At 36.5% G+C, this 27,362-nt stretch overlaps 1 protein-coding gene and 1 non-coding gene across 3 annotated transcripts in view; one reads left to right on the top strand and one right to left on the bottom strand.

Annotated features, from left to right (window-relative positions):
• The window catches only part of TTC6 (tetratricopeptide repeat domain 6), a 217,135-nt gene extending 195,437 nt beyond the window's left edge, over window positions 1–21,698 (top strand). Inside the window, exons 29-33 of one of the 2 annotated variants that reach the window (XM_023189672.2) lie at window positions 2,731–2,941; window positions 5,194–5,346; window positions 6,189–6,359; window positions 20,417–20,642; window positions 21,130–21,698. In XM_023189672.2, coding sequence (XP_023045440.1) covers window positions 2,731–2,941; window positions 5,194–5,346; window positions 6,189–6,359; window positions 20,417–20,642; window positions 21,130–21,266 — 898 coding nt within the window. In that variant the 3' untranslated portion in view covers window positions 21,267–21,698. The remainder of the gene's footprint in view (window positions 1–2,730; window positions 2,942–5,193; window positions 5,347–6,188; window positions 6,360–20,416; window positions 20,643–21,129) is intronic. The other variant, XM_031935777.1, reaches the window with a different exon arrangement.
• LOC111524503 lies at window positions 6,800–6,906 on the bottom strand. The gene has a single exon (XR_002725807.1). It is a non-coding gene; the product is annotated as a U6 spliceosomal RNA (small nuclear RNA).
• Window positions 21,699–27,362: the final 5,664 nt, after the last annotated feature.

The following is a 27,362-nucleotide window of genomic DNA, read 5'->3' as shown; positions in this document are numbered from 1 at the left end:
CCTTCCTTCCTTCCTTCCTTCCTTCCTTCCTTCCTTCCTTCCTTCCTCCCTCCCTCCCTCCCTCCCTCCTTTCTTTTCTCTTTTCTTTTCTTTTTTTCTTTTCTTTCTTGAGTCTCACTCTGTTGCCCAGGCTGGAGTGCAGTGGCGTGTTCTCGGCTCACTGCAACCTCTGTCTCCCGGGTTCAAGCAATTCTCATGCCTCAGCCTCCTAAGTAGCTGGGACTACAGGTGCATGCCACCATGCCTGGCTAGTTTTTTGTGTTTTTAGTAGAGATGGGGTTTCACCATGTTGGCCAAGCTGGTCTTGAACTCCTGACCTCAAGTGATCTACCTGTCCCGGCCTCCCAAAGTGCTGGGATGACAAGCATGAGCCACCATGCCCAGCCCGACTTTTACTTCTTAAATAGTGCTAATTATCAGGAAAGAGAGCACAATTTCATTGTATACTACTTAAGGAAAGTGACCTTGTGTTTTCCTGAGTAACTCAAAAGGCGGCATCTGATTCCCATATGTGGATGTTAACCTTTGCCTGCTTGTAACAACAGAAGCAAGTTTTCTTAATGCTTCACTGTGGATTGTTGTGTGATCTTCTAGAAGAACACCTGTTGCACCACATTTGGGAAAACATGGAGCAAGTATGGCAAGTACCTGTTACTTTTCATGGCCTGGACAAGCATTAAAAAAATACTGTATCACATTGTGAGAAACTGAATTGCCTTTCAGTTTCAAAATGAATTCTTTCCCAAACCTTCTGAACACATCAAGGAGAATGTCTCAGCTAAGAGCTAGTCTTTTTTTTTTTTTTTTTGAGATGAAGTTTTGCTTTTGTTGCCCAGGCTGGAGTGACGTGGCACAATCTTGGCTCACTGCAACCTCTGCCTTCCGGTTTCAAGCAATTCTCCTGTCTCAGCCTCCCGAGTAGCTGGGACTTCAGGGGCCCACCACCATGCTTGGCTAATTTTTATGTTTTTAGTAGAGACAGGGTGTCACCATGTTGGCCAGGCTGTTCTTGAACTCCTGACCTTGTGATCCACCCACCTCGGCCTCCCAAGGTGCTGGGATTACAGGCGTGAGCCACTGTGCCCGGCCAGAGCTAGTCTTTAAAAACTTTCTGTTGGTAATCGATGGTGCAGCACTCAGGCTGTTTTCCGCAGAATAAAGTATCCAGCTCCAAGCTTATCATTTTAGCTTATTATTTTATTTATGACATGAGATAATTTTTCAACTTATGGTATTTAAATTAATTTGCTTTTAAAAATAAATTTAGTTAAGTAAAAAAAGTGGGTTGATTTAAAAGAAAATATTTAGTGAAAGCGTAGGTGGAACCAGGGGCAACTTTCATGAAGGAAGGGGTAGTTTGGAAATCACTGGTTTAAGAGATACTCTTGAGTAACCTCTAGAAGATGATAACTCCTGGAACAGTCTATCCTGGGTTCCATGTATTTTATAAAGGAAAAATGGGCAAAGTAGTGATCCATCTTATTAAAATATGAAACCTGTTTGAGAAGTAATGAAGAGAATGGAAGGAAGATATAATCTTCAATGGGTGAGGGTTTCTGTGCTAGGTGTTCTTCACATGTTCTTATTTGATCCTCATAATAACCTTAAAAAATTAATATTAATTTCCATGTTCAGGCTCAAATCTGAACTCCAAGCCTTTCTTCTGGCTACCTTGTTGAGATATCAGCTCACTGGCTCTTGTACACCAACCACAGGTGTATTATAGGTGCAGATTGTGTGGTAGAGATGGCTGTGTGGAAAAGCATGGATTTTGGAGTAAGGCTTATCTGAATCTCAGATATTTTCTCTGTGCAAACATAGTATGTTAGTTATCTGCCATTACCTGTGTGCAAACTTTTCTGTGCCATAATTTTCCTTTCATCTGTAAAATGTAGATAATTATAACCAGCTTACAGAGTTGTTGGAAGTATTAAAGGAGATAGCATATGTTAAGTATTTAGCACAGTACCTGGTAAGTAAACAATGCTAGTTTCCTCATTCCATTCTATTTTTAAAAATCTTAGACTCTCTCCATGTTAATTGAAACTAAATATTATTATTAGATAATGCATATGAAATGGAGAAGTGACTTTATATGCCCATGAACAAATATTTGATGCCTTTACAAGAGAGTAATTAGGGAGGATAGAGAGAGTTATCATTTAGCCAAATACATTCACAAATAAAATGCGTTTTACTTTCTTCTCTCCCCTTCTCTCCTGGTGTCCACATTGAAATGGCCTGCCTTTATAGGAGATCTGATGTAAGGATGCCCATGTGATGAAAATCTGGCTGTTTTCATTGTATAAGGAAATATTAAATACATACAAATAAGTTTATTTTAATCTATTTTTTAAAAGTAGATTTCATCAATCGTAGCATATGTTTTTCTATACTGGTAATTAATACCTGTTAAAAACAGATTTAAGAATTCCAAGTGGACTTTAATAACTTGAAAAAAAACCCAGAATATCATCCCATCACATGCTGCTATGAAAATGACTCTTTCTTGCCGTCTTTCCTTTTACCGAAATCTTCAAAGGACCTGTCACACTTCCTTAGGTCTTATGGACTTATGTGCCTACCTCCTACAATGGATAATAGAAATGGAGATTTTTTTTATGACTCAATTCAAATCTTTATGGACAAGTCAGTTACAGGAAAACATTGTATATGCCACCAGAATGCATCAGTTCACCAGAAGGCATCAATATTTTTATTTATTTGCAGAATTAATGAGTTTGAAGAAGCTGTCGATTTCTTTACCTGGGCTCTTAAAATTAACCCATGTTTTCTGGATGCTTATGTTGGACGGGGAAATTCTTACATGGAATGTGGTCATGATGAAGCCACCAAGCAAGCACAGAAAGACTTTCTGAAAGCACTGCATATTAATCCAGCATACATAAAGGCCAGAATTAGTTTTGGCTATAATTTGCAGGTAATATAGCAACATTTTGAGCATTAAAAGCATCTTTTGGGGAGAAAAAATATATTTGGCTCTTTCCTGGCAATGGGAGTATATGTTGTTTCTTTGGTTATGAACATTTGTCTTTTCCTTGCTTTTAGGTTCCAGAGTAGCAGTGGGAGCAGGGGGTTTAGTTAGCTATAGAGAGACTGTCTGAATCTGGATCAGCCTGGGGAACTGGTAGGCTGGTTAAATGAAAATCTTTTGAACCTGAGCTTCCTTTTATGTCTGCACCCCTCCCTAGCTTCCTCCTCACTTACAAACAACTTTTAAAATTTACCTGATGAAGTTCATCTATAAGAACCTGGGTAACATTTATTTTACTAGCTTGTATACCTAGGCCCCACAGGTTTTGTCCTATTGCATTAGTGGAAAGCTAAAGGGAAGAAAATTAGCCATTACTGGATCACAGAGAAATTTGCAAAGTCCATTTAAAGAGAGGGATTTCCAAGGCAGCTAGAGCTGACTGCAATCCAGTGAAGTGTGTTAAGATCATCGTCATTCATTGCATTCAACAGACATTAACCGAGCACTAAATATAGAACGGAAACTGCTCTAGGCCTAGGGATATAGCAATGAACAAGATATATTTCCTTCTTCTTGCAGAGTTTACTACTCAGTGGAGAGATAGGCATCAAACAATTAATCATATGAATAATTGATTATAATCATGATAAGTGCAACAAAGGAAAAGGATGAGTTTTAGTATAACTTTTAGTATAACTTTTAGTATAACTTGTAACAAAATAACCTAGCTTTGTTTGAAAGGTGAGAGAAAGCTTTTTGAGAAATTAATAATGTTGAGGTGTGAAAATAGGGGCCATGGCTAAGATACAGTGTTCTGTAGAGTGGAACCGGCCCATCAGAAAGTCATGTAAGAAAGAGACAAGAGGGCCCAAGTGGATGGAATGTTATGGGCAAAGGGAGCAGGGCATGAGTTGAGGCTGGAGTTAAAGGCCTTATGGTCCAGTTAAAAATGTGAATAGCAGTAATAGAAGTGACATCAAATTTGCATTTTATGAATATCTCACTGGGTCTATAGCAACCTGAAAGAGAATTGAAAAGCCCAGCAGTGTAAAGAATTGAGTCAGGAAGGAGGACTGCAAAAGGAGAGTTAGGCTCATCTGAGTTCTGTCCAGGGAAAGAGCAACAGTTTGTTCAACAAATACTTACAGATTCCCTTATTATTTGCCTAGCACTAGAAATATAGAAATGAGCACAACAGATGTGGTCTGGAGCAGATGACAGAGATCTTACTGTGAGGCAGTTTGCTATTTAATATTCTAATAATCGAATCTCAATTTGCCTGATTCCTTGTTTATTAAATGAGCTTGTGTTGACAGTGTGGATTTACAAATGGTTTACCCAGAGAGAGAAGATTTGATGGTCAGGAAACAGGGTCTTGTTCCCTTAACAATTGTATTTCTTTTTACTTTCATATGAGAGTCCCTAGGCTCAGCTTGGTTAAAGTGAGTCAGCTTCCGAGATTCTGGCACGATGGGTTTTTTTAGCCCATCAGAAAAAAAGACAGACTCCAGACTGTACTGAATTTATTAACTCACTGCCTTCCTGTGGAGGCATTTAGTTGCCAGCTGGTCGTCTCTAAGAAGCACTCTGACATCGTTCTATTAACAATGCCCCTCTCCTGACCTTTTTCTTTCTTTTCCAGTTGGTATAAACAGAAGCTTGGTAGATTTACATGTATTTTCCATGGAATACGTATAGTGATCCTAAAACGCCAGATGCTGGCATGATTTATCAGAATATGTTTTACATCATTATTCATTTGTTATTCAATACATGTTTATTTTATTATATATATTATGTATATATTATCTATAACTGGAGATTCAGTGCCAATCAAATAAATGCAATCCCTCCCTATGTGTGTGCAGCTCAATGTGAATCTTTGTGTGTTGGTAAAAACTGTTGGCATTTCACATGGTGGCTATGATTTTCTATTGTCCAGGATTGGTACAGGAGATGACTCTGAAGTTAAATATATTTTAATTAATTAAAATTTCATCATAAATACTCAGAGGTAATTAGTCAACTGAATACAGCCACAGTATGCATTCAGTATGCCTACTTTCTGATTTAAAAGAACTTAGACTTAGCATGGCTAAATACCCTTACTAAAGGTTTTATTTGATTGAGTCAGAATCATAAACATTTGTTATGTGATGGACTATTTCCTACTTCGTGTAATTGGAAAATTATTTTAGGCCCAAGGAAAATTCCAGAAAGCTTGGAACCACTTTACGGTTGCCATAGATATTGATCCAAAGAACTACCTAGCCTATGAAGGAAGAGCTGTGGTCTCTCTTCAGATGGGTAATAATTTTGCTGCAATGCAGGATATTAATGCTGCCATAAAGGTAAAAACCATCTTAGGTTATATTATTATTAGCATAAATTAACACTGTCAATGAATAGGTTCAAGTAAGAAGTTCTCTGTTAGCTTTTTAAAGTACTTATGCAGCAAATAATGTTTTGTATTTTTTTAACCCAAGTGATCCCTAGGGTAAAGAGTTATGGCTTGCCAATTTTATAACCTAAATGCACTAAAACCCCAAAGTTCTGATAAATGTTGATCACTTTCAGTAAATACGCTTTATACTTTCATGGGACATCAATATTATTTTGTCATACAAAGTGAATGCGTAACATAAAATGATGTTCTAGGTTTGAAGGAACTAAAGAGAGAACAGTGTAAATCCCCAGAATCTTCCCGTAATGAAATGACAAGTAAAAATCTCATGTTGAATGCACGGATAGAAACTCTTCTTTACTTCTAGATTTTGGGTTTTGATTCTGTAGATTTGGGCAGATATTGTAGTGTTTGAGATGAGAAAAAGGAAAGAACTGAAAGATAATTGCTACTACATAAAAATACACCTGTTAACTATTCAATTTAATTTCTTCTCTAGCTTAACAGCTAAACAGATAAGCTTTTCCACTTTGTCTATTCCTTGGAAAGGAACTGAGTGAAAAAACACTAAGATTATTTGTTTTATAGCAACCAAATCAACAAAGTGTTGACACTGAACCAACTTCATACCAACTCCTTTCTCAAAATATTTGTTCTGCTGGGGTTTTACATGCACTATAAAATTACTCGTTTCCCACAAGTAGATTCTCTAATGTTCATTTTGGCAGACATGAAATCAGAGATAAATACTATTCCCAGATGTTAAATAATCATAATATTATACTGCAGATCAATACTACAGCAGAATTCTTAACAAATCGTGGGGTGATTCATGAGTTTATGGGCCATAAACAGAATGCAATGAAAGACTATCAAGACGCAATTTCTCTAAACCCCAAGTACTCGCTGGCTTACTTTAATGCAGGAAATATCTACTTTCACCACAGGCAGTTTTCCCAGGTAATGTGAGTTTTACTTAACACTTTCTTTTTGACATGAAATGCTATCTTTATTATATATAGCTTCAAAATGTAGTTCATACAATCTCAGGCTAATAATGCATTGGCTATTAGCTCTTTTATTTAAAATACTGTCTTACATAAGAATGCTTATAATTTATCCATTAAATATTTATGCCTCTATGGATTTATTCTCCTCATTATCATCAACAATACTTGTAAACGTTTTTTCTTCTTTTATGTTTTATCATAATAAATGTCTTGCTAGAATCGTATTAAGACATAATTGACATAGAACAAATCACACGTATTTAAAATGTATGATTTGATGTCTTGACATATGTGTACACCTGCAAAATCATCACTACCATAAAGATAATAAACATCTATCAGCACCAAAACTTTTCTCATGCTCCTTGATATTTTATCCTTCCTTCCCTGAAAAATATGAAATGCTTCATGAATTTTCATGTCATCCTTGCACCGGGGGCACGCTCATCCTCTTTGTATTGTTCCAATTTTAGTGTATATGTTGCCGAAGTGAGCATCCAGTAAACATTTTTTTGGACTTCCCCAAGTGTGAGGACTTGCTTTGTGATATGTATTGTCACCAGCTCCCACCTGGAATCCTCTGTTCTTTCCCGCACTTAGACTTCCTTCAAGACCCTCCTTATGATTATCTAACTCACCTTAATTTATGCTTTTTCCAAATTTCTGCCATGGGAGCACTTGACTGGGAGTAAGAAGACTTGGATTTTAGTTCTGGTTTTGTGTGATGCCTTAATCTCTTTGGATTTCAGTTCATAATATCTGAAACAAAAATGTTGGGTCATTAGATGATGATATTTTCTATTTTTTGAATGTATTTCATTTGAATCATAAGGCATTTACATGATTCAAACTCTTAATTTTTAAATTTTTGCTTTTTATTTATAGTCACTCTTTTTTCTGCTTTCCTTGAATTTATCTTGTTATTTATCTTTTTGAGTTGGAAGCTTAATTTATTTTCACCCTTTCATTTATATTGTAATAAGTTATTAAAAGTATGCCTTTTACCCAAGTACTGTTTTGGCAGCATTCCACACATTTGGCCCTGTAATGTTTGCTTGTTTAGCTCTGGTGAAATACACCTAACAAAAACTTTACCATCTCAACCATTTTTAAGTATATATTTCAGTAGTGTTAAGTATATTCTGAAATGTTTTTATTAATGTTTTCCCCAGATTTTGCACCTGTAATTTCTATTTCCCATTTGGCTAAAGAATAAATTAATAGGGCATTTAACCAGATGGAAGGACATTTATATTTTCTACATTCTGGAATTTATTGAGTTTTAGTGTAGTCTAATGTAAAAACCTTTTTTGAATATGTCAGGGTCATTCCAAAGAAAGGGTAGCTACTATTAGGATGTGGATTTAAGTCTACATTTATGAAGTCTACATTATTAATTAGTTTACATTCATACTTTTTTTTTCACTTGGTCTATCTTGGACTGAGATTTATTCAAGTATCTTGTTGTTAGGGGGCTCCTATATATTTCTCTTTACATCTCTTATAATGTCAGCTTTGTGAAAATTCATCATTATTTCATGTATAGATATTTATACCTATTATATATGCATTATGAATTATAGCCTTCAGCATTACAAATTTCCTTCTTTGTTTCTTTTAATGCTCTATGGAACAAATTACCTTTTGTGTAATATGAGGATCATGACCTCTGAGACCTTCTGATTTGCTTTACCTGATATTCCTTTGCTTTTCCTTTTCCTTTCAACTTTTAAAATCCTTTGTTTTTGGTATGTCTCTTTTATACTGCATAGAATTGGATTTTACTTTGAGAGCTAATTTGAAAATATTTTTCTTTTGATAGGCAAGTTAAGCCCATTTAATTTTGATGTAATAAATACATTTGATCTTAGTTCTGTCATTTTGTGTAATACAAGTATGTTAATGTTAAAAGTATTTTGAAAGTATTTAACTCTCTGCTTTTTTTATTTTTTGGCTTTTTTTTTGAACTTTTGTGATATTTAGGAAGGTTTATAGTTTTGTTGTAGTGATTACTTTTATAAAAATAACTTTAACACTTAATTTAGTTTCTCTACTATGAACAACAGTGAAATTACCCCTAAACTCCTCCTCCCTCTCATCCATTATTCAATTTTAGTTAGTAATATTCTTTTTTTAAAAAAAAAATAGTTTATCCTCATATTCTTAAATATGCTTCAGCTTATTATGTCAGCTTGTCACATAAACTTAGTTTCCATAGTCTCTCGGGTATAAAAATTGGTCCAAATTAAGGTGAGTTAGATAATCACATCATAGGGAGGGTCCTGAAGGAAGGCTAAGTAGGGGAAAGAGCAGAGGATTCCAGGCTGGAAACAGGTGACAATAGATATTGCAGGGCAACTGCAACTGCTGACGCTTGGGGAAATCCAAAAGAATAAACTACACGTTCACTTGGGGGGTACATAATCTAATTCTCTCATTTTGTTGTAAGTTTTATTATTTCTACACTGCCTGAAGATTTAATATTTATGTATTATTTTGTTACCCTTCTTGCACATTTTAGTCTTAGTTCTTCAGTTAAGTATATTGAGCTCTCATCACCAGACTATTTGCCAAACTCCCCTTCCCCGCAATAATTTCTTGGTTGTCTGAAATTAATCCTCTGGTCGAGTTCTAAGGAGGGGCTCCTGAGAACAATATTCCTTGGATTTTTGCATGTTGATAGCTGTTTGCCTGTAGCCTATTTTATACCTTAAGACATCATGGCTCTTTGACTCATGTTTCTTTCCTTGAGTGTCTTGTAAGCACTGCTTTCTTTTCTGGTGGTGTATGTTGGTGTCAAGAAGCATGATGCAAACCAAATTTTCTTTTTCTTAAGAGCAACTTGCTCTGTCAAAATAACCACATTTATTTTTTAAGGAAAAAGTTTTAACAAGGTGTGCCTTAGAGTTGACCACTGCAGGTTAAATTTATCAAGTACACAGTATATGTTTTCAGTATGTAGATTTCAGATAAGTGTTGTTGAATTCAGTTAACATTTTTTTTCTGTTTCATTGTTCTGGTTTTGTTCACTGGGGATACCAATTATATAGACATCATATATTCTTTAACTTTGATTTATTCTAATTTTTTTTTTCTTAATGTCTGTTTCATTTTCTTTATCTTTCTTTTGTATTTTTTTTCTAAATCTTTATACTGTTTCCTGAGATACCTGTTATCCCTGTGGACCTCATAAGTCAGGTTTCCTTTTTATTTTTCTAGTTCTATCCTATTTCCATGCCATTTTTTCCTGGTCACCTCTTTTCTGGGTTCCTATATTTCTGATTCATTTTTTTTTCTTGATAGCAATTGCTTCCTTAACAATTTTTTTCTAAAATAAATTTTTTAAATGAATTTTTTCAGAATCATTTTATTTCAAAATGTTATATTTTTATTGATACATACTAATTGTACATATTTATGGGGCACATGTGATATTTTGATACATGCATACAATGTGTAATGATGAAATCAAAGTAATTGGAATATGCATCGCCTCAAACATTTATCTTTTGTTTGTGGTGAGAACATTTCAAATCTTCTAGCCATTTTGAAATATACAATAAATCATAAATATAGTCACCCTGCTGTGCTATCAAATATTAGAACTTGTTCCTTCCATGTAACTGTATTTTTGTTCCCATTAACCAACCTGTTTTCATCCCCCCACCCACCCCTCCCAGCCAATTGTAACCACCTTTCTACTCTCTGTGTCTCTCTATGTTTATGACACAAAATCTTTTTTTTAAGCCTCCAAATATGAGTGAGAATATGTGTTGTCTTTCTGTACCTGGCTTATTTTGCTTAACACAATGTCCTCTATGCTCACCCATGTTGCTGCAAATAATAGGATTTTATTCTTTTTAATGATACAATAGTATTCCATTGCATATATGTAACACGTTTTCTTGATCTATTCATCTGTTGATGGACACTTAGGGTGATTACATATCTTGGCTGTTGTGAATAGTTCTGGGACAAACCTGGGAGTGCAAATATTTCTTCAATATACTGATTTTCTTTCTTTTGGATATATACTCAGCAGTGGACTTGCTGGATGATAGTTCTATTGTTTTGAGGAACCTTTGTACAGTTTTCCATAATAGCTGTACTAATTTACATTCTCAGTGTCAGTGTACTAGAGCTCCCATTCTCTGCATTCTCACTAGATGTGTGATTTTTCTTTTCTTTGTTTGCTTTTTTTTTTTTTTGACAACAGCCATTTTAACTGAGGTGAGATAATATCTTACTGTGGTTTTGATTTGCACTTCTCTGACGATTAGTGATGTTCAACATTTTTTTAAATAGATCTATTGGCCATCTGTATGTCTTTTCAGATCATTTGCCTTTTTAATGGGAATGGTTTTTTTTTTTTTTTTTTTTTTTGCTGTTGAGTTGTTTGAGTTCTTTATATATTCTGGTTATTAATTCCTCATTGGATGAATAATTTGTAAATACTTTCTCCTATTCTGTAGGTTTTCTCTACACTCTATTGATTATTGCCATTCCTATGCAGAAGCTTTTTAAACTTGATATAAAACCACTTGTCTGTTTTTGCTTTTGTTGCCTGTGCTTTTGTGGTCTTAACTCTTGAAAAATCTGTGCCATATTAATCAGTGTCCTGAACCATCTCCACAATGTTTTATTCTAGTAGATTTATATTTTCAGGTTTTACAGTTAAGTCTAATCCATTTTGATTTGACTTTTGTACATAGGGAGAGACAGGGGTCTAGTTTCTTTCCTCTGCATATGGATACCCAGTTTTCTCATATTTATTTATTTGGGTCTTTTTTCTCTTTTTAGTTAGTCTCACTATCAATTTTGTTTATTTTTACAAAAATATAACTTCATTTTGTTGATGTTTTATATTTTTTAAGTCTTTATTTCTGCTCTGATATTTATTATTTATTTTTTTTTCTAATTTTGGGTTTAGCTTGTTCTTGCTTTTCTAGTTTTGTGAGTGTTCATTATTACAGTGTTTATTTGAAATCATTCTACTTTTTTGATGTAGGAATTCAACTCTATAAACATCCTTCTTAGGTTTGCTGCATTTCATAGGTTTTGGTATGTTGTGTTTCCATTTTCATTTGTTTCAAGAATTGTATTGTTTTCCTTCTGAATTTCTTTATTGACCCAATGGTTGTTTGAAGCATATTATTTAATTTTAGTTTGCTTATTTAATTTCCAAAGCTTTTTTTTTTTTGTGGATGTTTTATTCAATTGTGGTCTGAGAAGATACTTGATATAATTTTGATTATTGATATTTGTTGAGACTTGTTTCGTGTTCTAATATGTAGCCTATCCTGGAGAATATTCCATGTACTGATAAGAATGGGTATTCTGGCCAGGTGTGGTGGCTCATGCCTGTAATCCCAGCACTTTGGGAGGCCAAGGTGGGCAGATCACGAGGTCAGGAGATCAAGACCATCCTGGCCAACATGGTGAAACCCCGCCTCTACTAAAAATACAAAAATTAGCTGTGCATGGTGGTGCGTACCTGTAGTCCCAGCTACTCAGGAGGCTGAGGCAGGAGAATTGCTTGAACCCGGGAGGTGGGAGCTGAGATTGCACCACTGCACTGTGGCCTGGTGACAGAGCAAGACTCCGTCAAAAAAAAAAAAAAAAAAAATGAGTATTCTGCAGCTGTTGGATGGAATGTACTGTAAATGTCTGTAAGGTTCATTTGGTCTATAGTGCAGTTTAAGTCTGCTGTTTGTTGATTTTCTGTCTAGATAATCCATCCAATGCTGAGTGCAGTGTTGAAGTCCCCAACAATTGTTTTATTATTAATGGGTCTAGCTCTCTCTCTTTACCCATAATAATTGCTTTATATATATGGGTGTTCAAATGTTTGGTGCATTTGTATTTACAATTGTTATATTTCTTGCTGAACTGATCTCTTTATCATTATATAATGATATTGTTTGTCTCTTCTTATGTTTTCTGACTTGACGTCTATTTTGTCTGATATAACTGCTTCTTTTGGGTACTGTTTTGTAGGAAATATCTTTCTACATCTCTTAACTTTCATTCATGTGTGTCCTTAATGGGTGAAATGTGTTTCTTGTAGCCAGCATATAGTTGGGTTTTGTTTTATTATCCATTCAGTCAATCTATATCTTTTAATTGGGAAATTTAAACTGGTTATGTTCAGAGTTCTTTTGGATAGGTAAGGACGTATTTATGTCATTTTGTTGTTTCTTATTTTCTATATTTGTTCCTTTCTTTCTTATTGCTTATCTTTGATAATAAAATTTGGCAGCTTTTGATAATGATAACATTTGATTCCTTTCACTTTCTCCATTGTGTGTTTGTTGTTTCAGTGAGTTTTATATTTTAGTGTATTTTTTATGATGGTGGATATTGTCTTTTGGCTGCCAGATGTAAAAATCTCTTAAGCAGTTCATGTAGGACTGGTCTTATACTGATGAATTTCCTCAGTCTTTGTTTGTCTGGGAAAGACTTTCTCCATCATTTTTGAACAATAACTTGGATGGGTATAGTATCCTTGCTTAACAGTTCTTCCCCCACCACCCCCCAGCACTTTGAATATATCATCGAATTCTCTCCTGGCTTATAGGATTTCTGTGGAGAAATCTGCTGTTAGTCTGACAGAAATTCCTTTATATGTGACTTGATGCTTTTGGTGTTTTTAAAATTCTCTCTTTGTCTTAGACTTTTGACAGTTTGATGATAGTGTGCCTCAGAGAGGGCCTTTTTGAGTTGAATCTATCTGGGGACATTTGAGGTTCCTGTATCTGTATGTATATCTCATCCAATATTTGGGAACTTTTCAGTTATTATTTTACTGAATAGGTTTTCTGTGACTTTATCTTTTGAACTCCCAAAATTGAATGTTTGTTCACTTGATTGTATCCTCTATATGATGTAAGCTTTCTTCATTCGTTTTTATTCTTTTTGTTATTGTTGTCTGACTAGGTCATTTCTAAAGACCTGTCTTCAAGTTTAGGAATTATTTCTCCTATTTTACCTAGTCTATTGGTGAATGTCTTGATTGTATTTTTTTAATTACATTCATTGAATTCTTCAGTTCCAGGATTTCTCTTTAGTTATTTTCTTATGATATCTATATTTGTTTGATTTCTCATCTAAATCATGAATTTTTTTTTTTCGTATCTTTGTATTGCTTATCTGTGTTCTTTTGTTCTAAATTTCTTGAAGGTGAATATTTTGAATTCTTTTTCAAACATTTCACGAAATTTCTTTTCTTTGGGGTCTGTTACTGGAGATTTATTGCACTCCTTTTGGGGTGTATTTCTTTGCTTTTTCATGTTTCTTGTGTCCTCACATTAGTATCTGCTCATCTGGTGTAACCATCACTTCTTCCAATTTTATTAAGTAACTTTCATAGGGAAAGACTTTTTTCTGCAGATGTATCTATAAAGTGAGTTGAATAGGGTACTTTGGCTTAGGTTCTGGGTGGGCACCATAGAGTGGTATAGTCTGCATATGATTGCTTCATCTATAATCAGTGTCAGTGGTGTCTGTGAGTTCCTTGGTGGCTTAGGCTGTGGTTATTAGTGGACACTGTGGTGAAACTTTACTGGAGATGGTGATGCCAGGCAGTCCAGTCCTCAGGCCCTGAGGTAGCACATGGGAGCCATTGCAGGCAGTGGTTTTCCCTGGGTGAGCAGTCTTTGTGCTCCTGGCAGGGCACATAGGCACTGGCAGTGAGGGCGGTAGGCTGGGAAAGTCAGTCTTTAGGCCCCTGGGCTGGATGTATAAGCACTAGTGGTGTCCATGGCAGGGTGAGTGTGGTGTGAAATGTTATAGTTTTAGTTTTCATTGTAGAAATACTGTCTTTTTCCTGGTGTTTTTTTTAATTGTCTTTGAGACTTTGAGGGTAAGAGGTTTTTGTGTGTGTGTCTTTAAGATGAGAGATATCAATTTACGCTCCAATGTTAATAAGAATAAACTAGTAAATTGTTGGTAAAGGAGAGTGCCAGGGATAATTAGGATCAAAATCTTTGAGAATTTGATGAAGTTAAAAGTTTGGAAGTTGCACATGTGGCCTTTGATGGGAGCAGAACACACTACCCATTATGTCATTAGGGAAGGCAGAGGGTTTGGGCACATTTGAATGTAGATTTTGGTAGTATGTAATCCTATCTATTGATTATATCTTCTCCATGGATACAAGTATTAGTCACCAGTTAACAGTGGGAGTGAATGGTTAAGAAAGAAAGACAAGATGGCTAGGATTTTTAAAGAGAAGAGAGAAAATGTGAAATAATTGTGTTAGGGAGTGGTAAGATGAGCATATTAGAGTGTAGTAACAACATTAAGTCCTCATTTGAGGTTTGTAGTTTTAAATTTCAAAATGAGATCTTGAGCCTTTATTACTTTGTATATGATTCTCTCTATACAGATTAAATACTGCTTTATGTCATGCAGTTGTTTCTGTGTTGATCTCTATCTCCTTACTCTGTAAGCTGTTAAGGGGCAGGAAGCACACTCTGCCCTCTTATCTCTACATTTCTCTGTTCAGAAAGTCCATTTATTATCATGACTTACACTACTTGAAACCCTCCTTCTTTCTTCTGAGTTCCTAACCCATATTTAGGAGTTGCTAAAACTGGATATTTTACAAGTTCATTAAAGCCCTTTCTGAATTGCTCTCTGTATCCATTATCCTCAGCCGAGCTTTCTTCATATAAATGCTCTCTCAATTCGAGTTGTCATCTTCCATAAAGTCACTTGAATAGAAATGTCAGAGTCAACCATAACTTTCTGTTTCTTATGTCCTTAAGCTAATGTCATCTAATCCTGTCAGTTTTACATCTATCCTGTCAGTAGAGACAATTGCTCAAAGATCAGTTGTCTCTAACTTGACCAAACTCAGATCACCCTCTGACTGGATCCTAGATATGTTTATGTGCATTGTAGTTAGTTAATGTGATTAAGGCAAATAAAATTCCCAGGGCAATTTTATATTTCCATAGATGTTTAAGATCTGCATGAAAAGGAGATATTCACCTTTTTCATTCATTTGTCTTTGATCACTATATGGGCATCATGTAGAAAAGTATTTGGTTAGATCCAAAGTGTAGTTTAAATTCTTTTTGAAGTATGGCTGTATTCCCTCCAAAGTATAGACAAATTATCTGGGCATATATTTCATGTAAAATATGTTCCATCTTTTCTTGATATACTGGATGCCTGAGCTTTACAGTGCACACTCCCTCCAGAGACTAGCAAGCTTTGGGAATAGGTATTCAGCTATTCTAGTATGCTTTGGCCTCCGTGGAGAAAATGGCTTTTATTCCCTTTCACTCTCTGCCCTCATCCCCTTATTTCTGACTATAAGGGAGGTAAGACTTAGGCTAGGAGGAAGGGTGCCTCAACTGATCTAATAAACTCTAGAGGGTTAAAAAAAATGTGTGTGATCTGGCTTCTTTTATCTTTAGTGACTTAATGATAACCACTTAATGTGATTTAATGATCTTAAACCACAGTTGGATGTGCTACTTGCATACATTATGAACTACAGGTGACTTTAAAAAATAACTGGATCTGCTTTTTAATTAATTACAACATAAGGGCATTAAACCAATTATTAAAAAATCAGGGCCATCTGTTGTGGTAGATGCCTTTAGCCTCTAATTGCTTCATAGTTAATATTCTGATACTTCAAGTAACCTCATTAAATTTATAGGTTTCATTTTCTAAGTAATATATTTGTCAGGTAGAGTAGAAAGTTACACAGTTCAAAGTTCTTTTCTCTTACCTGAGAAAAAGAATTTGCTCTTACATGATTGAAGGTATGCCTTGTGATGTGTAATTGTGTCTTCTTTATTGATAATTCATTGGTGAATTAAAATGAAGTCTAAATTACTTTAGGAAGAAAGTCTTGACCTGGCTTGGAGTCTTTCCCTTGCCTCATTTCTGAGAACTGGGGGTGCAGCCTTCTCTTCAGGAGAGAATCCTCTTCAAGCTCTTCACAGAAGGATGTCAATTCTGTCCCCCTTCCCCCCAACCTGTCTCAGGGTTGAGATGGATTTTACATCTTGAGCTAATTACCTCTCAAAAGTAAGAGGAAGCAAAATTCATGGAGTATTGCCTAAAGGTGATGTTCCCTCTCCGTGTATAGACACAGGGAAAAACATGATATATAAGTAATAATTGACAGAGTCCTTACTACTTTCTGCATATTGTTCTCAGTACATTACATATTAGTTCACTTAACCCTCACATCAACACTGGAAGTGGAGTTTTATTTGTTACCTTTGTTTTACAGATGAGGAAACTGATGCAAATAGAGTTTTAGTAACTCACTCAAAGTAGTGGCAGGATATAAACCCAGCAATATGACTCTATGGTCTGGGCTCTCAGCCACTGTGCAATCAGTGTTCCATATCACCCATGATGGAAGTGAATAGAGGACAGCTCTTCGGGAAACATAGAGGAAAGTAGTTCAGTGACAGAGAGAATTTTAAGAAGGAAGGAGAGACCAAAGGTGTCCATGCCACAGAAATGTCATGGAAGACAAGAACTAGAATGTGTCCGTTAAGCTTGAGGACATCTGCAATTTTAGCAACAACAGAATTCATGGAATAGGGGGAAATAGAAGCCAGATTGTGTTTGGTTGGGAAAAAGTTGAGTATTAAGTAATTGGCGAGTGACAAGCTCTACTGTGAAAAGTGACTTTGTCTTTAAGGTAGGTTTTAAAGTAGCGGCCAGGTTTTCATCCATCAGGGAATTAGAGATTTCTAAGTTGACTAGCAGGATGTCTAATCAGCACCTCAACTATTTGTGGTGAAAGGCCAGTTAAAAAAAATTCTAGTATATTGTAATCAATATACATTGCTAAAACCCAATAAAAATGAATTACTAGAAATGTGATCAAGTGCTGGGATGTCATAGCCATGTCAAAATGCTATAAAAGTTACTTATTGTTTATTCTCAATTTTGGTACTTGCCTCTTTGCAGAGCTCTAGCAAATGGCTCTTGGACCAGGACTCCAGTACTGTTTTGCAGACTAACTTGAGGGTCCCTTTTAGATCAATGATGAGTTGTGAATAATCTCGAGTCTTTGGTCTTTTCAACAAGCTGGTATTTCCTATCTCTTTTTTATACCTTTTTTTTTTGGTATAAGTGAGTTTTTATCACTCTTGTATGTCTTAGAACCTTATTTTGAAAAGTCTCTTGTGGTTGAGCTCTTACTCTGCTTTTTTACACAAAGTTTTACTTTTCTTTCTTCTTTTGTTTTCTTGTTTACTTTTTTTTTATTGTACTTTAAGTTCTGGGGTACAGGTACACAATGTGCAGGTTTGTTACATAGGTGTAAATATGCCATGTTGATTTGCTACTCCCATCAATTCATCATTTACATATCCCTCCCCCAACCCGCCACCCACTGACAGGCCCTGGTGTGTGATGTTCCCCTCCCTGTGTCCGTGTATTCTCATTGTTCAACTCCCAATTATGAGTGAGAACATGTAGTGTCTGGTTTTCTCTTCTTGTGTTACTTTGCTGAGAATGATGGTTTCCAGCTTCATCCATGTTCCTGCAAAGGACATGAACCCATCCTTTTTTCTTGGCTGCATAGTATTCCATAGTATATATATGCCACATTTTCTTTATCTAATCTATTATTGTTGGGCATTTGGGTTGGTCTTTGCTATTGTGAACAGTGCTACAATAAACATACATGTGCATGTGTCTTTAGAGTACAATGATTTATAATCCTTTGGGTATATACCCAGTAATGGGATTGCTGGGCCAAATGGTATTTCTGGTTCTAGATCCTTGAGGAATCACCACACTGTCTTCTACAATGGTTGAACTAATTTATACTCCCACCAACAGTGTAAAAGCATTCCTATTTCTCCACGTCCTCTCCAGCATCTCTTGTTTCCTGACTTTTTAATGATCAGCATTCTAAATGGCCTGAGATGATATCTCATTGTGGTTTTGATTCGCATTTATCTAAACACCAGTGATGATGAGCATTTTTTCATAAGTTTGTTGGCTGCATAAATGTCTTCTTTTGAGAAACGTCTGTTCATATCCTTTGCTCATTTTTTTGATGGGGTTGTTTTTTTTCTTGTAAATGTGTTTAAGTTCTTTATAGATTCTGGATATTAGCCCTTTGTCAGATGGACAGATTGCAAAAAATTTTCTCCCATTCTGTAAGTTGCCTGTTCTCTCTGATGATAGTTTCTTTTGCTGTGCAGAAGTTCTTTAGTTTAATTAGATCCCATTTGTCTATTTTGACTTTTGTTGCCATTGCTTTTGGTGTTTCAGTAATGAAGTCTTTGCCCATGCCTATGTCTTGTATGGTATTGTCTAGGTTTTCTTCTAGGGTTTTTATGGTTTTAGGTCTTAAGTTTAAGTCTTTAATCCATCTTGAGTTAATTTTGGTATAAAGTGGAAGGAAGGGATCCAGTCTCAGCTTTCTGCATATGGCTAGCCAGTTTTCCCAGCACCATTTATTAAATAGGGAATCCTTTCCCCATTGCTTGTTTTTGTCAGGTTTGTCAAAGATTAGATGGTTGTAGATGTGTGGTGTTATTTCTGAGGCCTCTGTTCTGTTCCATTGGTCTATATATCTGTTTTGGTACCAGTACCATGCTGTTTGGGTTACTGTAACCTTGGAGTATAGTTTGAAGTCAGGTAGCGTGATACCTCCAGCTAGCCAGACTAATAAAGATAAAAGAGAGAAGAATCAAATAGATGCAATAAAAAATGATAAAAGGGATAACACCATCGATCCCACAGAAATACAAACTACCATCAGAGAATACTATAAACACCTCTATGCAAATAAACTAGAAAATCTCAAAGAAATGGATAAATTCCTGGACAAATACACCCTCCCAAGACTAAACCATGAAGAAGTCAAATCTCTGAATAGACCAATAACAAGTTCTGAAATTGAGGCAGTAATTAATAGCCTACCAACCAAAAAGAGTCCAGAACCAGATGGATTCACAGCCGAATTCTACCAGAGGTACAAAGAGGAACTGGTACCATTCCTCTGAAACTATTCCGATCAATAGAAAGAGAGGGAATCCTCCCTAACTCATTTTATGAGGCCAACATCATCCTGATACCAAAGCCTGGCAGACACACACACACACACTCACGAAATTTTTAGGCCACTATCCCTGATGAACATTGATGTGACAATCCTCAGTAAAATACTGGCAAACTGAATCCAGCAGCACATCAGAAAACTTATCCACCATGATCAAGTTGGCTTCATTCCTGGGATGCAAGGCTGGTTCAACATACACAAATCAATAAATGTAATCCATCACATAAACAGAATCAATGACAAAAACCAAGTGTTATTTTTCTAATTTGTATTTTATCCTGTTGTTATGGCCTTCTCTTCTATTTTATGCTTTAACATTTTTTATCTCTATACAGGGATCTGGGATTTGGGGTAAGAGGCAGTAGGAGGATTTTTTTTTTTTTTTTTTTGAGATGGAGTTTTGCTCTGTCACCTAGGCTGGAGTGCATTGGTGTGACCTCCTCCACGCACTGCAACTTCCGCCTCCCAGGTTCAAGCAATTCTCCTGCCTCAGCCTCCCAAGTAGCTGGGATTACAGGCGCCTGCCACCACACCCAGCTAATTTTTGTATTTTTAGTAGAGATGGGGTTTCCCCATGTTGGCTAGGCTGGTCTCGAACTCCTGGCCTCTGGTGATCCACCTGCCTCAGCCTTCCAAAGTGCTGGGATTACAGGTGTGAGCCACCACACCCAGCCAGTGGGAGCATTTTAACCCAGCCAACAGGAGTATTATATCACTGACATTATCTAGAATTGCTGACACATTGTAATAACAAAAAACAGATCAACTTTTGGTTGAGTTTACCTTTTTACATTCTCTGCAGACAGTGCACCTCCGTACCTGGAATGAAATGCTTCTATTGCCCCCTTGGTATACCACTGGCGTTAATTTAAAATTAAGACTAAAAGTGCTTCAAATTTCTGTATAGTAAGTTGCCAATTAAAATATATCATTATCTTCATATTTTGTAGGCCAGTGACTACTTCTCAAAAGCTTTAAAATTTGATCCAGAAGATGAATATATTCTCATGAATCGAGCTATTACAAATACAATATTAAAGAAATACAAAGAAGCAAAAGAAGATTTTGCAAATGTAATTGAAAGCTGTCCATTTTGGGCTGCAGTATATTTTAATAGAGCACATTTCTACTACTGCTTAAAGCAATATGAACTAGCTGAGGAAGACCTTAATAAAGGTACACTTTTGGTAATTATTTTGGTAAGGTTGCAGTGGTTGATTTGATTATTTTTAGACTACAAAAGAAGAAAATCATTAGGTCTATTTATTTAGATAAACTTACATAAGAATTAGTGGTTTTAGATATCATATCCTTAATATAATCGATATAGATTCCTTTATGTAATGTCTTAACTTAAAGCTCTGGTAAACTGAGATATAGAGAATTATTACAAATCTATACACAAACACTGTCAACCTTTCGAAGAAAGACATTGTACTGTGTTTCCCCAAGTTAGTTTGCTTAGAAAGATTCAATATTTTTAATTTAACTAAATAGTTCTGTTTGAAGAAAAATATTTTCAAATAAAAAGTATTAAAGTTCTTGATTTCATCCATTGAGTTACTTTTTAAAAAAAGTTCTTATACAATTTTTGTTTGTAAGGAAATGAGACTAATTTTTGAGTGCTAGCTTAAACATATCTTTATTTTTTTTTCTTTTGCAGCCCTGTCTTTGAAGCCTAATGATGCTCTAGTATATAAATTTAGAGCAAAAGTTCGTTGTAAAATAGGTGTGATTGAGGAAGCTATGGCTGACTATAACCAAGCACTTGATCTTGAAGACCATGACTCAGTTATATGATTACATAGACCGTGGTTGCTAGAGTAGTTTACACAACTGTTCTCTCTGAAACTGAAACGTATTTGTTGTCTAAAAGATTCCACCATTTTCATTATTGTATTCATTATGCTTAGTCTTCCATATAACCTTCTATGCATTTTAATAAAATGTTTGTTATACATTAATTATAAAATTTATGTCATTTTCTGCATATTTGGAATACCTTGATAATGGAATTTTTCCAAGGTTGCAAAATTTAAAGGAAAATGTTTCTTAAGGAATTACATAGGAATGTTTCTTAACATTTAAAATATTTTCTTTAAAGTAATTCTTTTTGAAATAATACTCTATATTGTAGAAAAAGTATCATCGACCTTTTCATCAATCGTTGCTGATAATGTATTCAACAGTATACAGATTAAAAAAATAAACAGAACTGATGACTATAAAAAACTGAACTCAAGTAAAACCCTTCTCTTTTCCTTTAAACAGTGTGTATACAGGTCAATATTCTTCCTGAAACCTATATTCTTCCAACAGACAAACATGTTTCTCTTTTACATGTGGCCTGCCTTCTAGGACAGCACCTATAAAGATTTTGGACATCATGTTTCCTTGAGATAGTTCCCTCTGCCTCTTTAATGCAGCTATCATAAATACATATAAAATCTGTATATATTTATAATTCTTGCATTGCAGGAGTTGATGAGTGAAAATAAAACAACTAAAAATTATTTATAGAGTGTCTCTGAGGAATCTTTGAATGAACCAGAGAACTCTTTCCCTTTGCCTCACTGATAACAGCAAGACTTCCTAACTTTTTTTTTTTTTTTTTTGAGATAGAGTCTCACTATTGCCCACACTGGAGTGCAGTGGCACGATCCTGGCTCACTGCAACCTCCACCTCCCAGGTTCAAATGATTCTCCTGCCTCAGCCTTCTGAGTAGCTGGGATTACAGGCGTGTGCCACCACACTCAGCTAACTTTGTATATTTAGTAGAGATGGGGTTTCACCATGTTAGCCAGGCTGATCTCGAACTCCTGAGCTCGGGTGATTGGCCCGCCTCCGCCTCCCAAAGTGCTGGGACTACAGGCATGAGGCACTGCTCCAGGCCCGGCTTCCTAACTTTAAATGTACTCATATTTGCTTCATTTGGGTTGTTTTCCTTCTTGGTTTTATTCTTCCAGTACATCTCCATCTCCTCAGAGACCTGTGTTCACTGTGAGCAGGCATTTGGAAAGAATACTTCTCTCCACTCAGCTTTCTTTGTTTTTAGTTTGATGTACCAGATTTTCACAATAGGATGTTGACTTTTATTTAATTAGTCAATTAAGTAATTCTTTTTGAGAGGCAGGATCTTTCTCTGTCGCCCAGGCTGGAATGCAGTGGCGTGATCATAGCTCACTGTAGCCTTGATCTCCTCAGCTCACATGACCACCCTGCTTCAGCCTCCCAAGTAGCTAGGACTACAGGCAGGCAACACCATGCTTGGCTAAATTTTTGTTTTTTGTAGAGGCGGGGTCTTGCTATATTGCCAGGCTTGTCTCGAACTGCTGGGCTCAAGTGAATCTCCCATCTTGGCTTCCACTGTTGGGATTACAGGCGTGAGCCACTGTGCTTAGCCAGAATGTTGATTTTCATTTGTAAGCCACCGTGGGATGCTTCACACTATTTCAGGAAAATTTTCTTGGTATGATGTGTGGGTCCATGTGAGGATTGGGTCATCCCTGGTGAGTTATTTTACTTGGTAAATCAGACAAATTTAATAAGCTACTTCATAACCTCTTTCTCTTACTTATCTTCATGACTTTTCATCTCTGCCCCAGCCACAGATGAGATTCGGACAAACCACATGCAGCCACAGACAACCCCTGCCTCCTGCCTGTGCCACAGGTCACTCGCCGACTGCCCTGGGGCTTCTCTGTTGAAAGGGGTGATAGAGGCTGTGGGATTCTCAGTGTCTGCCCCTATGCGCTGTGGATGTGCAGGGGACAGTTCCTGTCTGATGAACCTTTTGGTGATGGGAGAAATGAACTGGTAGATAAATTCTAACCTCTTCCGTCTCTTCTTGGTGGAGTGTCCTGAGACACTGAGTGTACACGGCTCCGTGGAGGATAGTCCTGAGTGATTATGCAATCAGTTGTACTTACTGGTGGCCACTTTCAAATCACACCTCATGCTGGTGCTTCTGTCTTCCTTGCCTCACCCTCCCTTCTCAGTGTCCCTGCTTTCCTGGGATGGTACTTCTCGATAAAGTTGGGGTCTACTTTCTGGGGGGAGCCCAGGCTAAGACAGTTAGTAATTTAATATTTTTTTCTAATTGTACACAAATACTTATAACACGAGGCAGGATGTGATAACTATTGGGGAAATGATACAATCCAAGGGTCATGAGAGCAGAGTAGGACAAAACATGTCTAACATGTCTAAATTTTCAAAATGCCGTATGTCCCCTGGCTCATATCCCTTGGCAGCCACAGTTTCTGCATGCACTGACAGAATCCTATTGCAAGCATCCGTGATTTTCCACGGGACGCATTTCTTTCTCTCAGCCCATGCCCAGGCCAGGCCTTCTGAAGAGGAGCTGATGACACTAGGAGGAACCTTCAGCTAATGACAGAAGGGAATTAAAGGATAAACTCTCAGCTCCCTTGTCTCTTGAAGGGATAGCTCTCCCTGACTTCCCCAGTGGGATTAAACCCCAGTGACCTGCCATATAATTTTTTCTGTGGCCACACCTTTTGTTGGCTTTTTCCTTTCCCTGTCTTACCTCCCTCTCCCCTGGCAAAGACAAAAGCGTGCTAGGATCTCCTCCCAAGTAAACTGCTTGCACTTAAATAAATAAAACCTGTCTCAGGAACTAAGATGGCAGCATTGAGGAAGAAGCATTTAAGCCGGTTCTGAGCAGGAGAAAATGCCCATGGGCAGAGGTGTTGAATAGTAAGACTCTCCATACAGACTGAACGTCGGAACAGAAATACAGCAGTGAGAAAACAAAGAAGCATATTTTGGAGAGGGGCTGGAGCAGAGTTTTTCTGAGTAAATGATAGAAGGAAAATAAGGCTTTGTAGTCAGAAGGAGATAGAGAAAAGTGGTTTTTTTCTTAGTCATTTTGTTCTCCCTCAGTCTTCACATTAGTAGACTGCGGATATTTTAGCATCGCCAATAAAATTGGACCTATGAAAATTGATCAGTACTCTACAGAAAAAGGTTTACCTTGTCCTGTATGTGCTCCACTCTGACAGGTGGAAGATCCAGGGCAGATAAAGGGAAGGATAGCATGATGAAGGAAGGATTGAGAGGATGAAGAACACAGAAGAAAGTAACTTCAGGAGGTCATAGGATGTAAATGAGGTACTCATGCCCCAAGGGAAAAAGAAAAAGATGCCTAGCTTTCATCTTTTCTAATTAACTTTGCTTGGTTTTGATTGCTTCAGAAGGTTCCCTGAGTCTACATGCTTCTCACTGTTGTAGGATTTACTGGTTGGGTTTCATTTATTTACAATAAGTACACAAACACACACACAGGACGTCGACTGATGATTATCTCTGGGAGGTAAAATTGGAGGGAGAAAGGAGAAAGGGAGCAGAAGATTTTTCACTTTGTTTTATTAAAATTTTTTTACACATCAAGATGAAAGAAGAGTGGTGGAATTATAGATGACTTTTTCAATTTTATGCACTTCTCTTTTTTTTAGTTTTTTTTTTTGGTTAATTTATGTATTTTTTTTTAACAGAATATAAGCTTTATAAAGACAGGAATTTTGTCTTTTTTGTTAAGTGCTGTATCTCCAATGCCTGTAGTACCGGGCAGCTAATTTATGCTCATAACATATTTGTTAAATAATACACAAATTACAACTACCAGAGATCACCGTTATTGTATAGATATGGTGGTGTGAATTATTTGCTTGTCATATGCCCTTCAGACATCTTGCATTCCTTCCATAAGAGACTGAAAGCTAAAAGTTTTGTCTCCCAAATGTCATTGCAGCCAGCAGAGTTCCTGATGTGATTTAGTTTCTGCCAGTTTGATGCAATCTGATGAGGCTGAATTGAGGCAGTATCATCCAAAGCACCCTTCTGCTCATGCTAAAATAGTTGGCTAGAGTAGAATTGTTAGATTTAGCAAATACAAATATAGAATAACTGTAGTATGGTTTGGATTTGTCCCCTCCAAATCTTATGTTGAAATGTGATCTCCAATGTTGGAGGTGGGACCTGGTGGAAGGTGATTGGATCTTGGGTATAGATCCCTCATGAAGGGTTTCACGCCACCTTTTTGGTGATAAGTGAGTTCTACCTCAGTTAGTTTACTGGAGAGTTGGTTGTTTAAAAGAATCTGGCTCCTCCTTCTCCCTTTCTTGTTCCTGCTCTCACCATGTGCCTGCTTGGGCTTCACCTTCCCTCATGATTGTAAGTTTCCTGAGGCCCTCACTAGAAGCTGAGCAAATGTTGGCACCCTGCTTGTAAAGCCTGCAGAACTGTGGACTGATTAAATCTCCTTATAAGTTATCCAGTATCAGGCATTCTTTGTAATAAAACAAAAACTGACTAATACAATCTGGTTAAATTAGAATTTCAGACAAATTATTAATAATTCAGTGCTCCCAGTTAAACACAGGTCACTCAAATTTGAATTTCAAATCAATAAGATTTTTTTAGTATAAGTATAGCCTATTATATGGGATATACTTATACTAAAAATTATTCCAAAATTTAGTTTCAGTAAAACATTTTCAAAAGAAAATGTTGTTGATCAGAAATTCAAATTCAAACAGGCATCCTGTGTCTTATCTGGCAGTCCTGCTCTGGAACCAGCCATCTGGCCATAGCTTCTGACCCTAGATGGATCATATGTTTCCCTAGAACCTAGAGTTGCTGTGCCCATTTCTTTATTTTCAGGCTTCCTCTCTGGCAGAGCAGCATCTCCCCCAGTTTGGCTAGTCTTGTGTTGCTCTTCTGGGGGCCAAGCCCAGACCCGGCTTCTCCAGACTTTCCAAAGATGTGGGCACGCATGTCCTTGTAGGAAACCCCTTTCTTTGTAAAAGAACTAGATTGCCTTTGTTATCTATAACTGAACTCCCACTGATACTTTTCTGTTCCCAAGATTTTTTTTCTAATTTAGAGCTTTATTTTTCATTTGACATGGATGGGAGTCTCTTCTCTGCAATGAGGCATTTCTATAGTTTGGTCATGGGCAGAAGAATGTAATCAGTACTAAAAACTAATAATCACAATATTTAGCACTTAGAGGTATAGCATTCCATGCCTCACCTATGTTGCCTCTACTTTCTCTCTAGCCTTGTAAGGTAGGTAGGTATCATTAGATGAGGAGACTGAGACTCAGAAGGATTGAGTTGTATGATTGGGATCACATAGCTAGTGAGTGGTGGGGTTGAGGTTGAAATCCTGTTCTAGTGCCTGCTCTGCAGTTCCTGCTCCTGTTCACCTGGAAAAAAATCCAAGGCAAGATAAACGCATGTTCTATTAAACAATCTTTATTATAATGATATTAAAGCTCTTTGGCTTCCTAATGGTTTTTTGTGAAGAAAAAGTATGTCCAGTCTTTCACACTTTTTTTTGTACTGTCTTATATACATATATGTATGCCTATGTCTGTCTATCTCTCTCTTCATTTATCTATCCATCCATCCTAAAATTAGATAAATGCACAGTATTAATAAGGTTATCTCAAGCTTTTAATTTGAAATACAGCCAATATGCAATGTCTTATATTTCATCTCTAACAATAAAGGCAACATAGGAATTGACACCATAAAGGTCAACACACAGGCAGTAAGAAAGGGAGAAAAACGAAACCATTATTTGTTAAAAACCGACTATATACCAAACACCAAACTGTGGCTTAAGGTTATATATAGGTGTAGATATATATACACATATATGTATATATAGGTGTGTGTGTGTATATGTGTGTGTGTGTGTGTGTGTGTGTGTGTATTTTTGAGACAGACCAGGCCGGAGCGTAATGGTACAATCTCAGCTCACCACAACCTCCGCTTCCTGGGTTCAAGCGATTCTCCTACCTCAGCCCCCTGAGTAGCTGGGATTACAGGCACGTACTACCAAGCCCGGCTAATTTTGTATTTTTA

Source organism: Piliocolobus tephrosceles, chromosome 6 (assembly GCF_002776525.5).
Source record: "Piliocolobus tephrosceles isolate RC106 chromosome 6, ASM277652v3, whole genome shotgun sequence".
NCBI lineage: Eukaryota > Metazoa > Chordata > Mammalia > Primates > Cercopithecidae > Piliocolobus > Piliocolobus tephrosceles.
The sequence above is the reverse complement of the archived record's forward strand: the minus strand, read 5'-3'. Positions and strand labels throughout refer to the sequence as shown.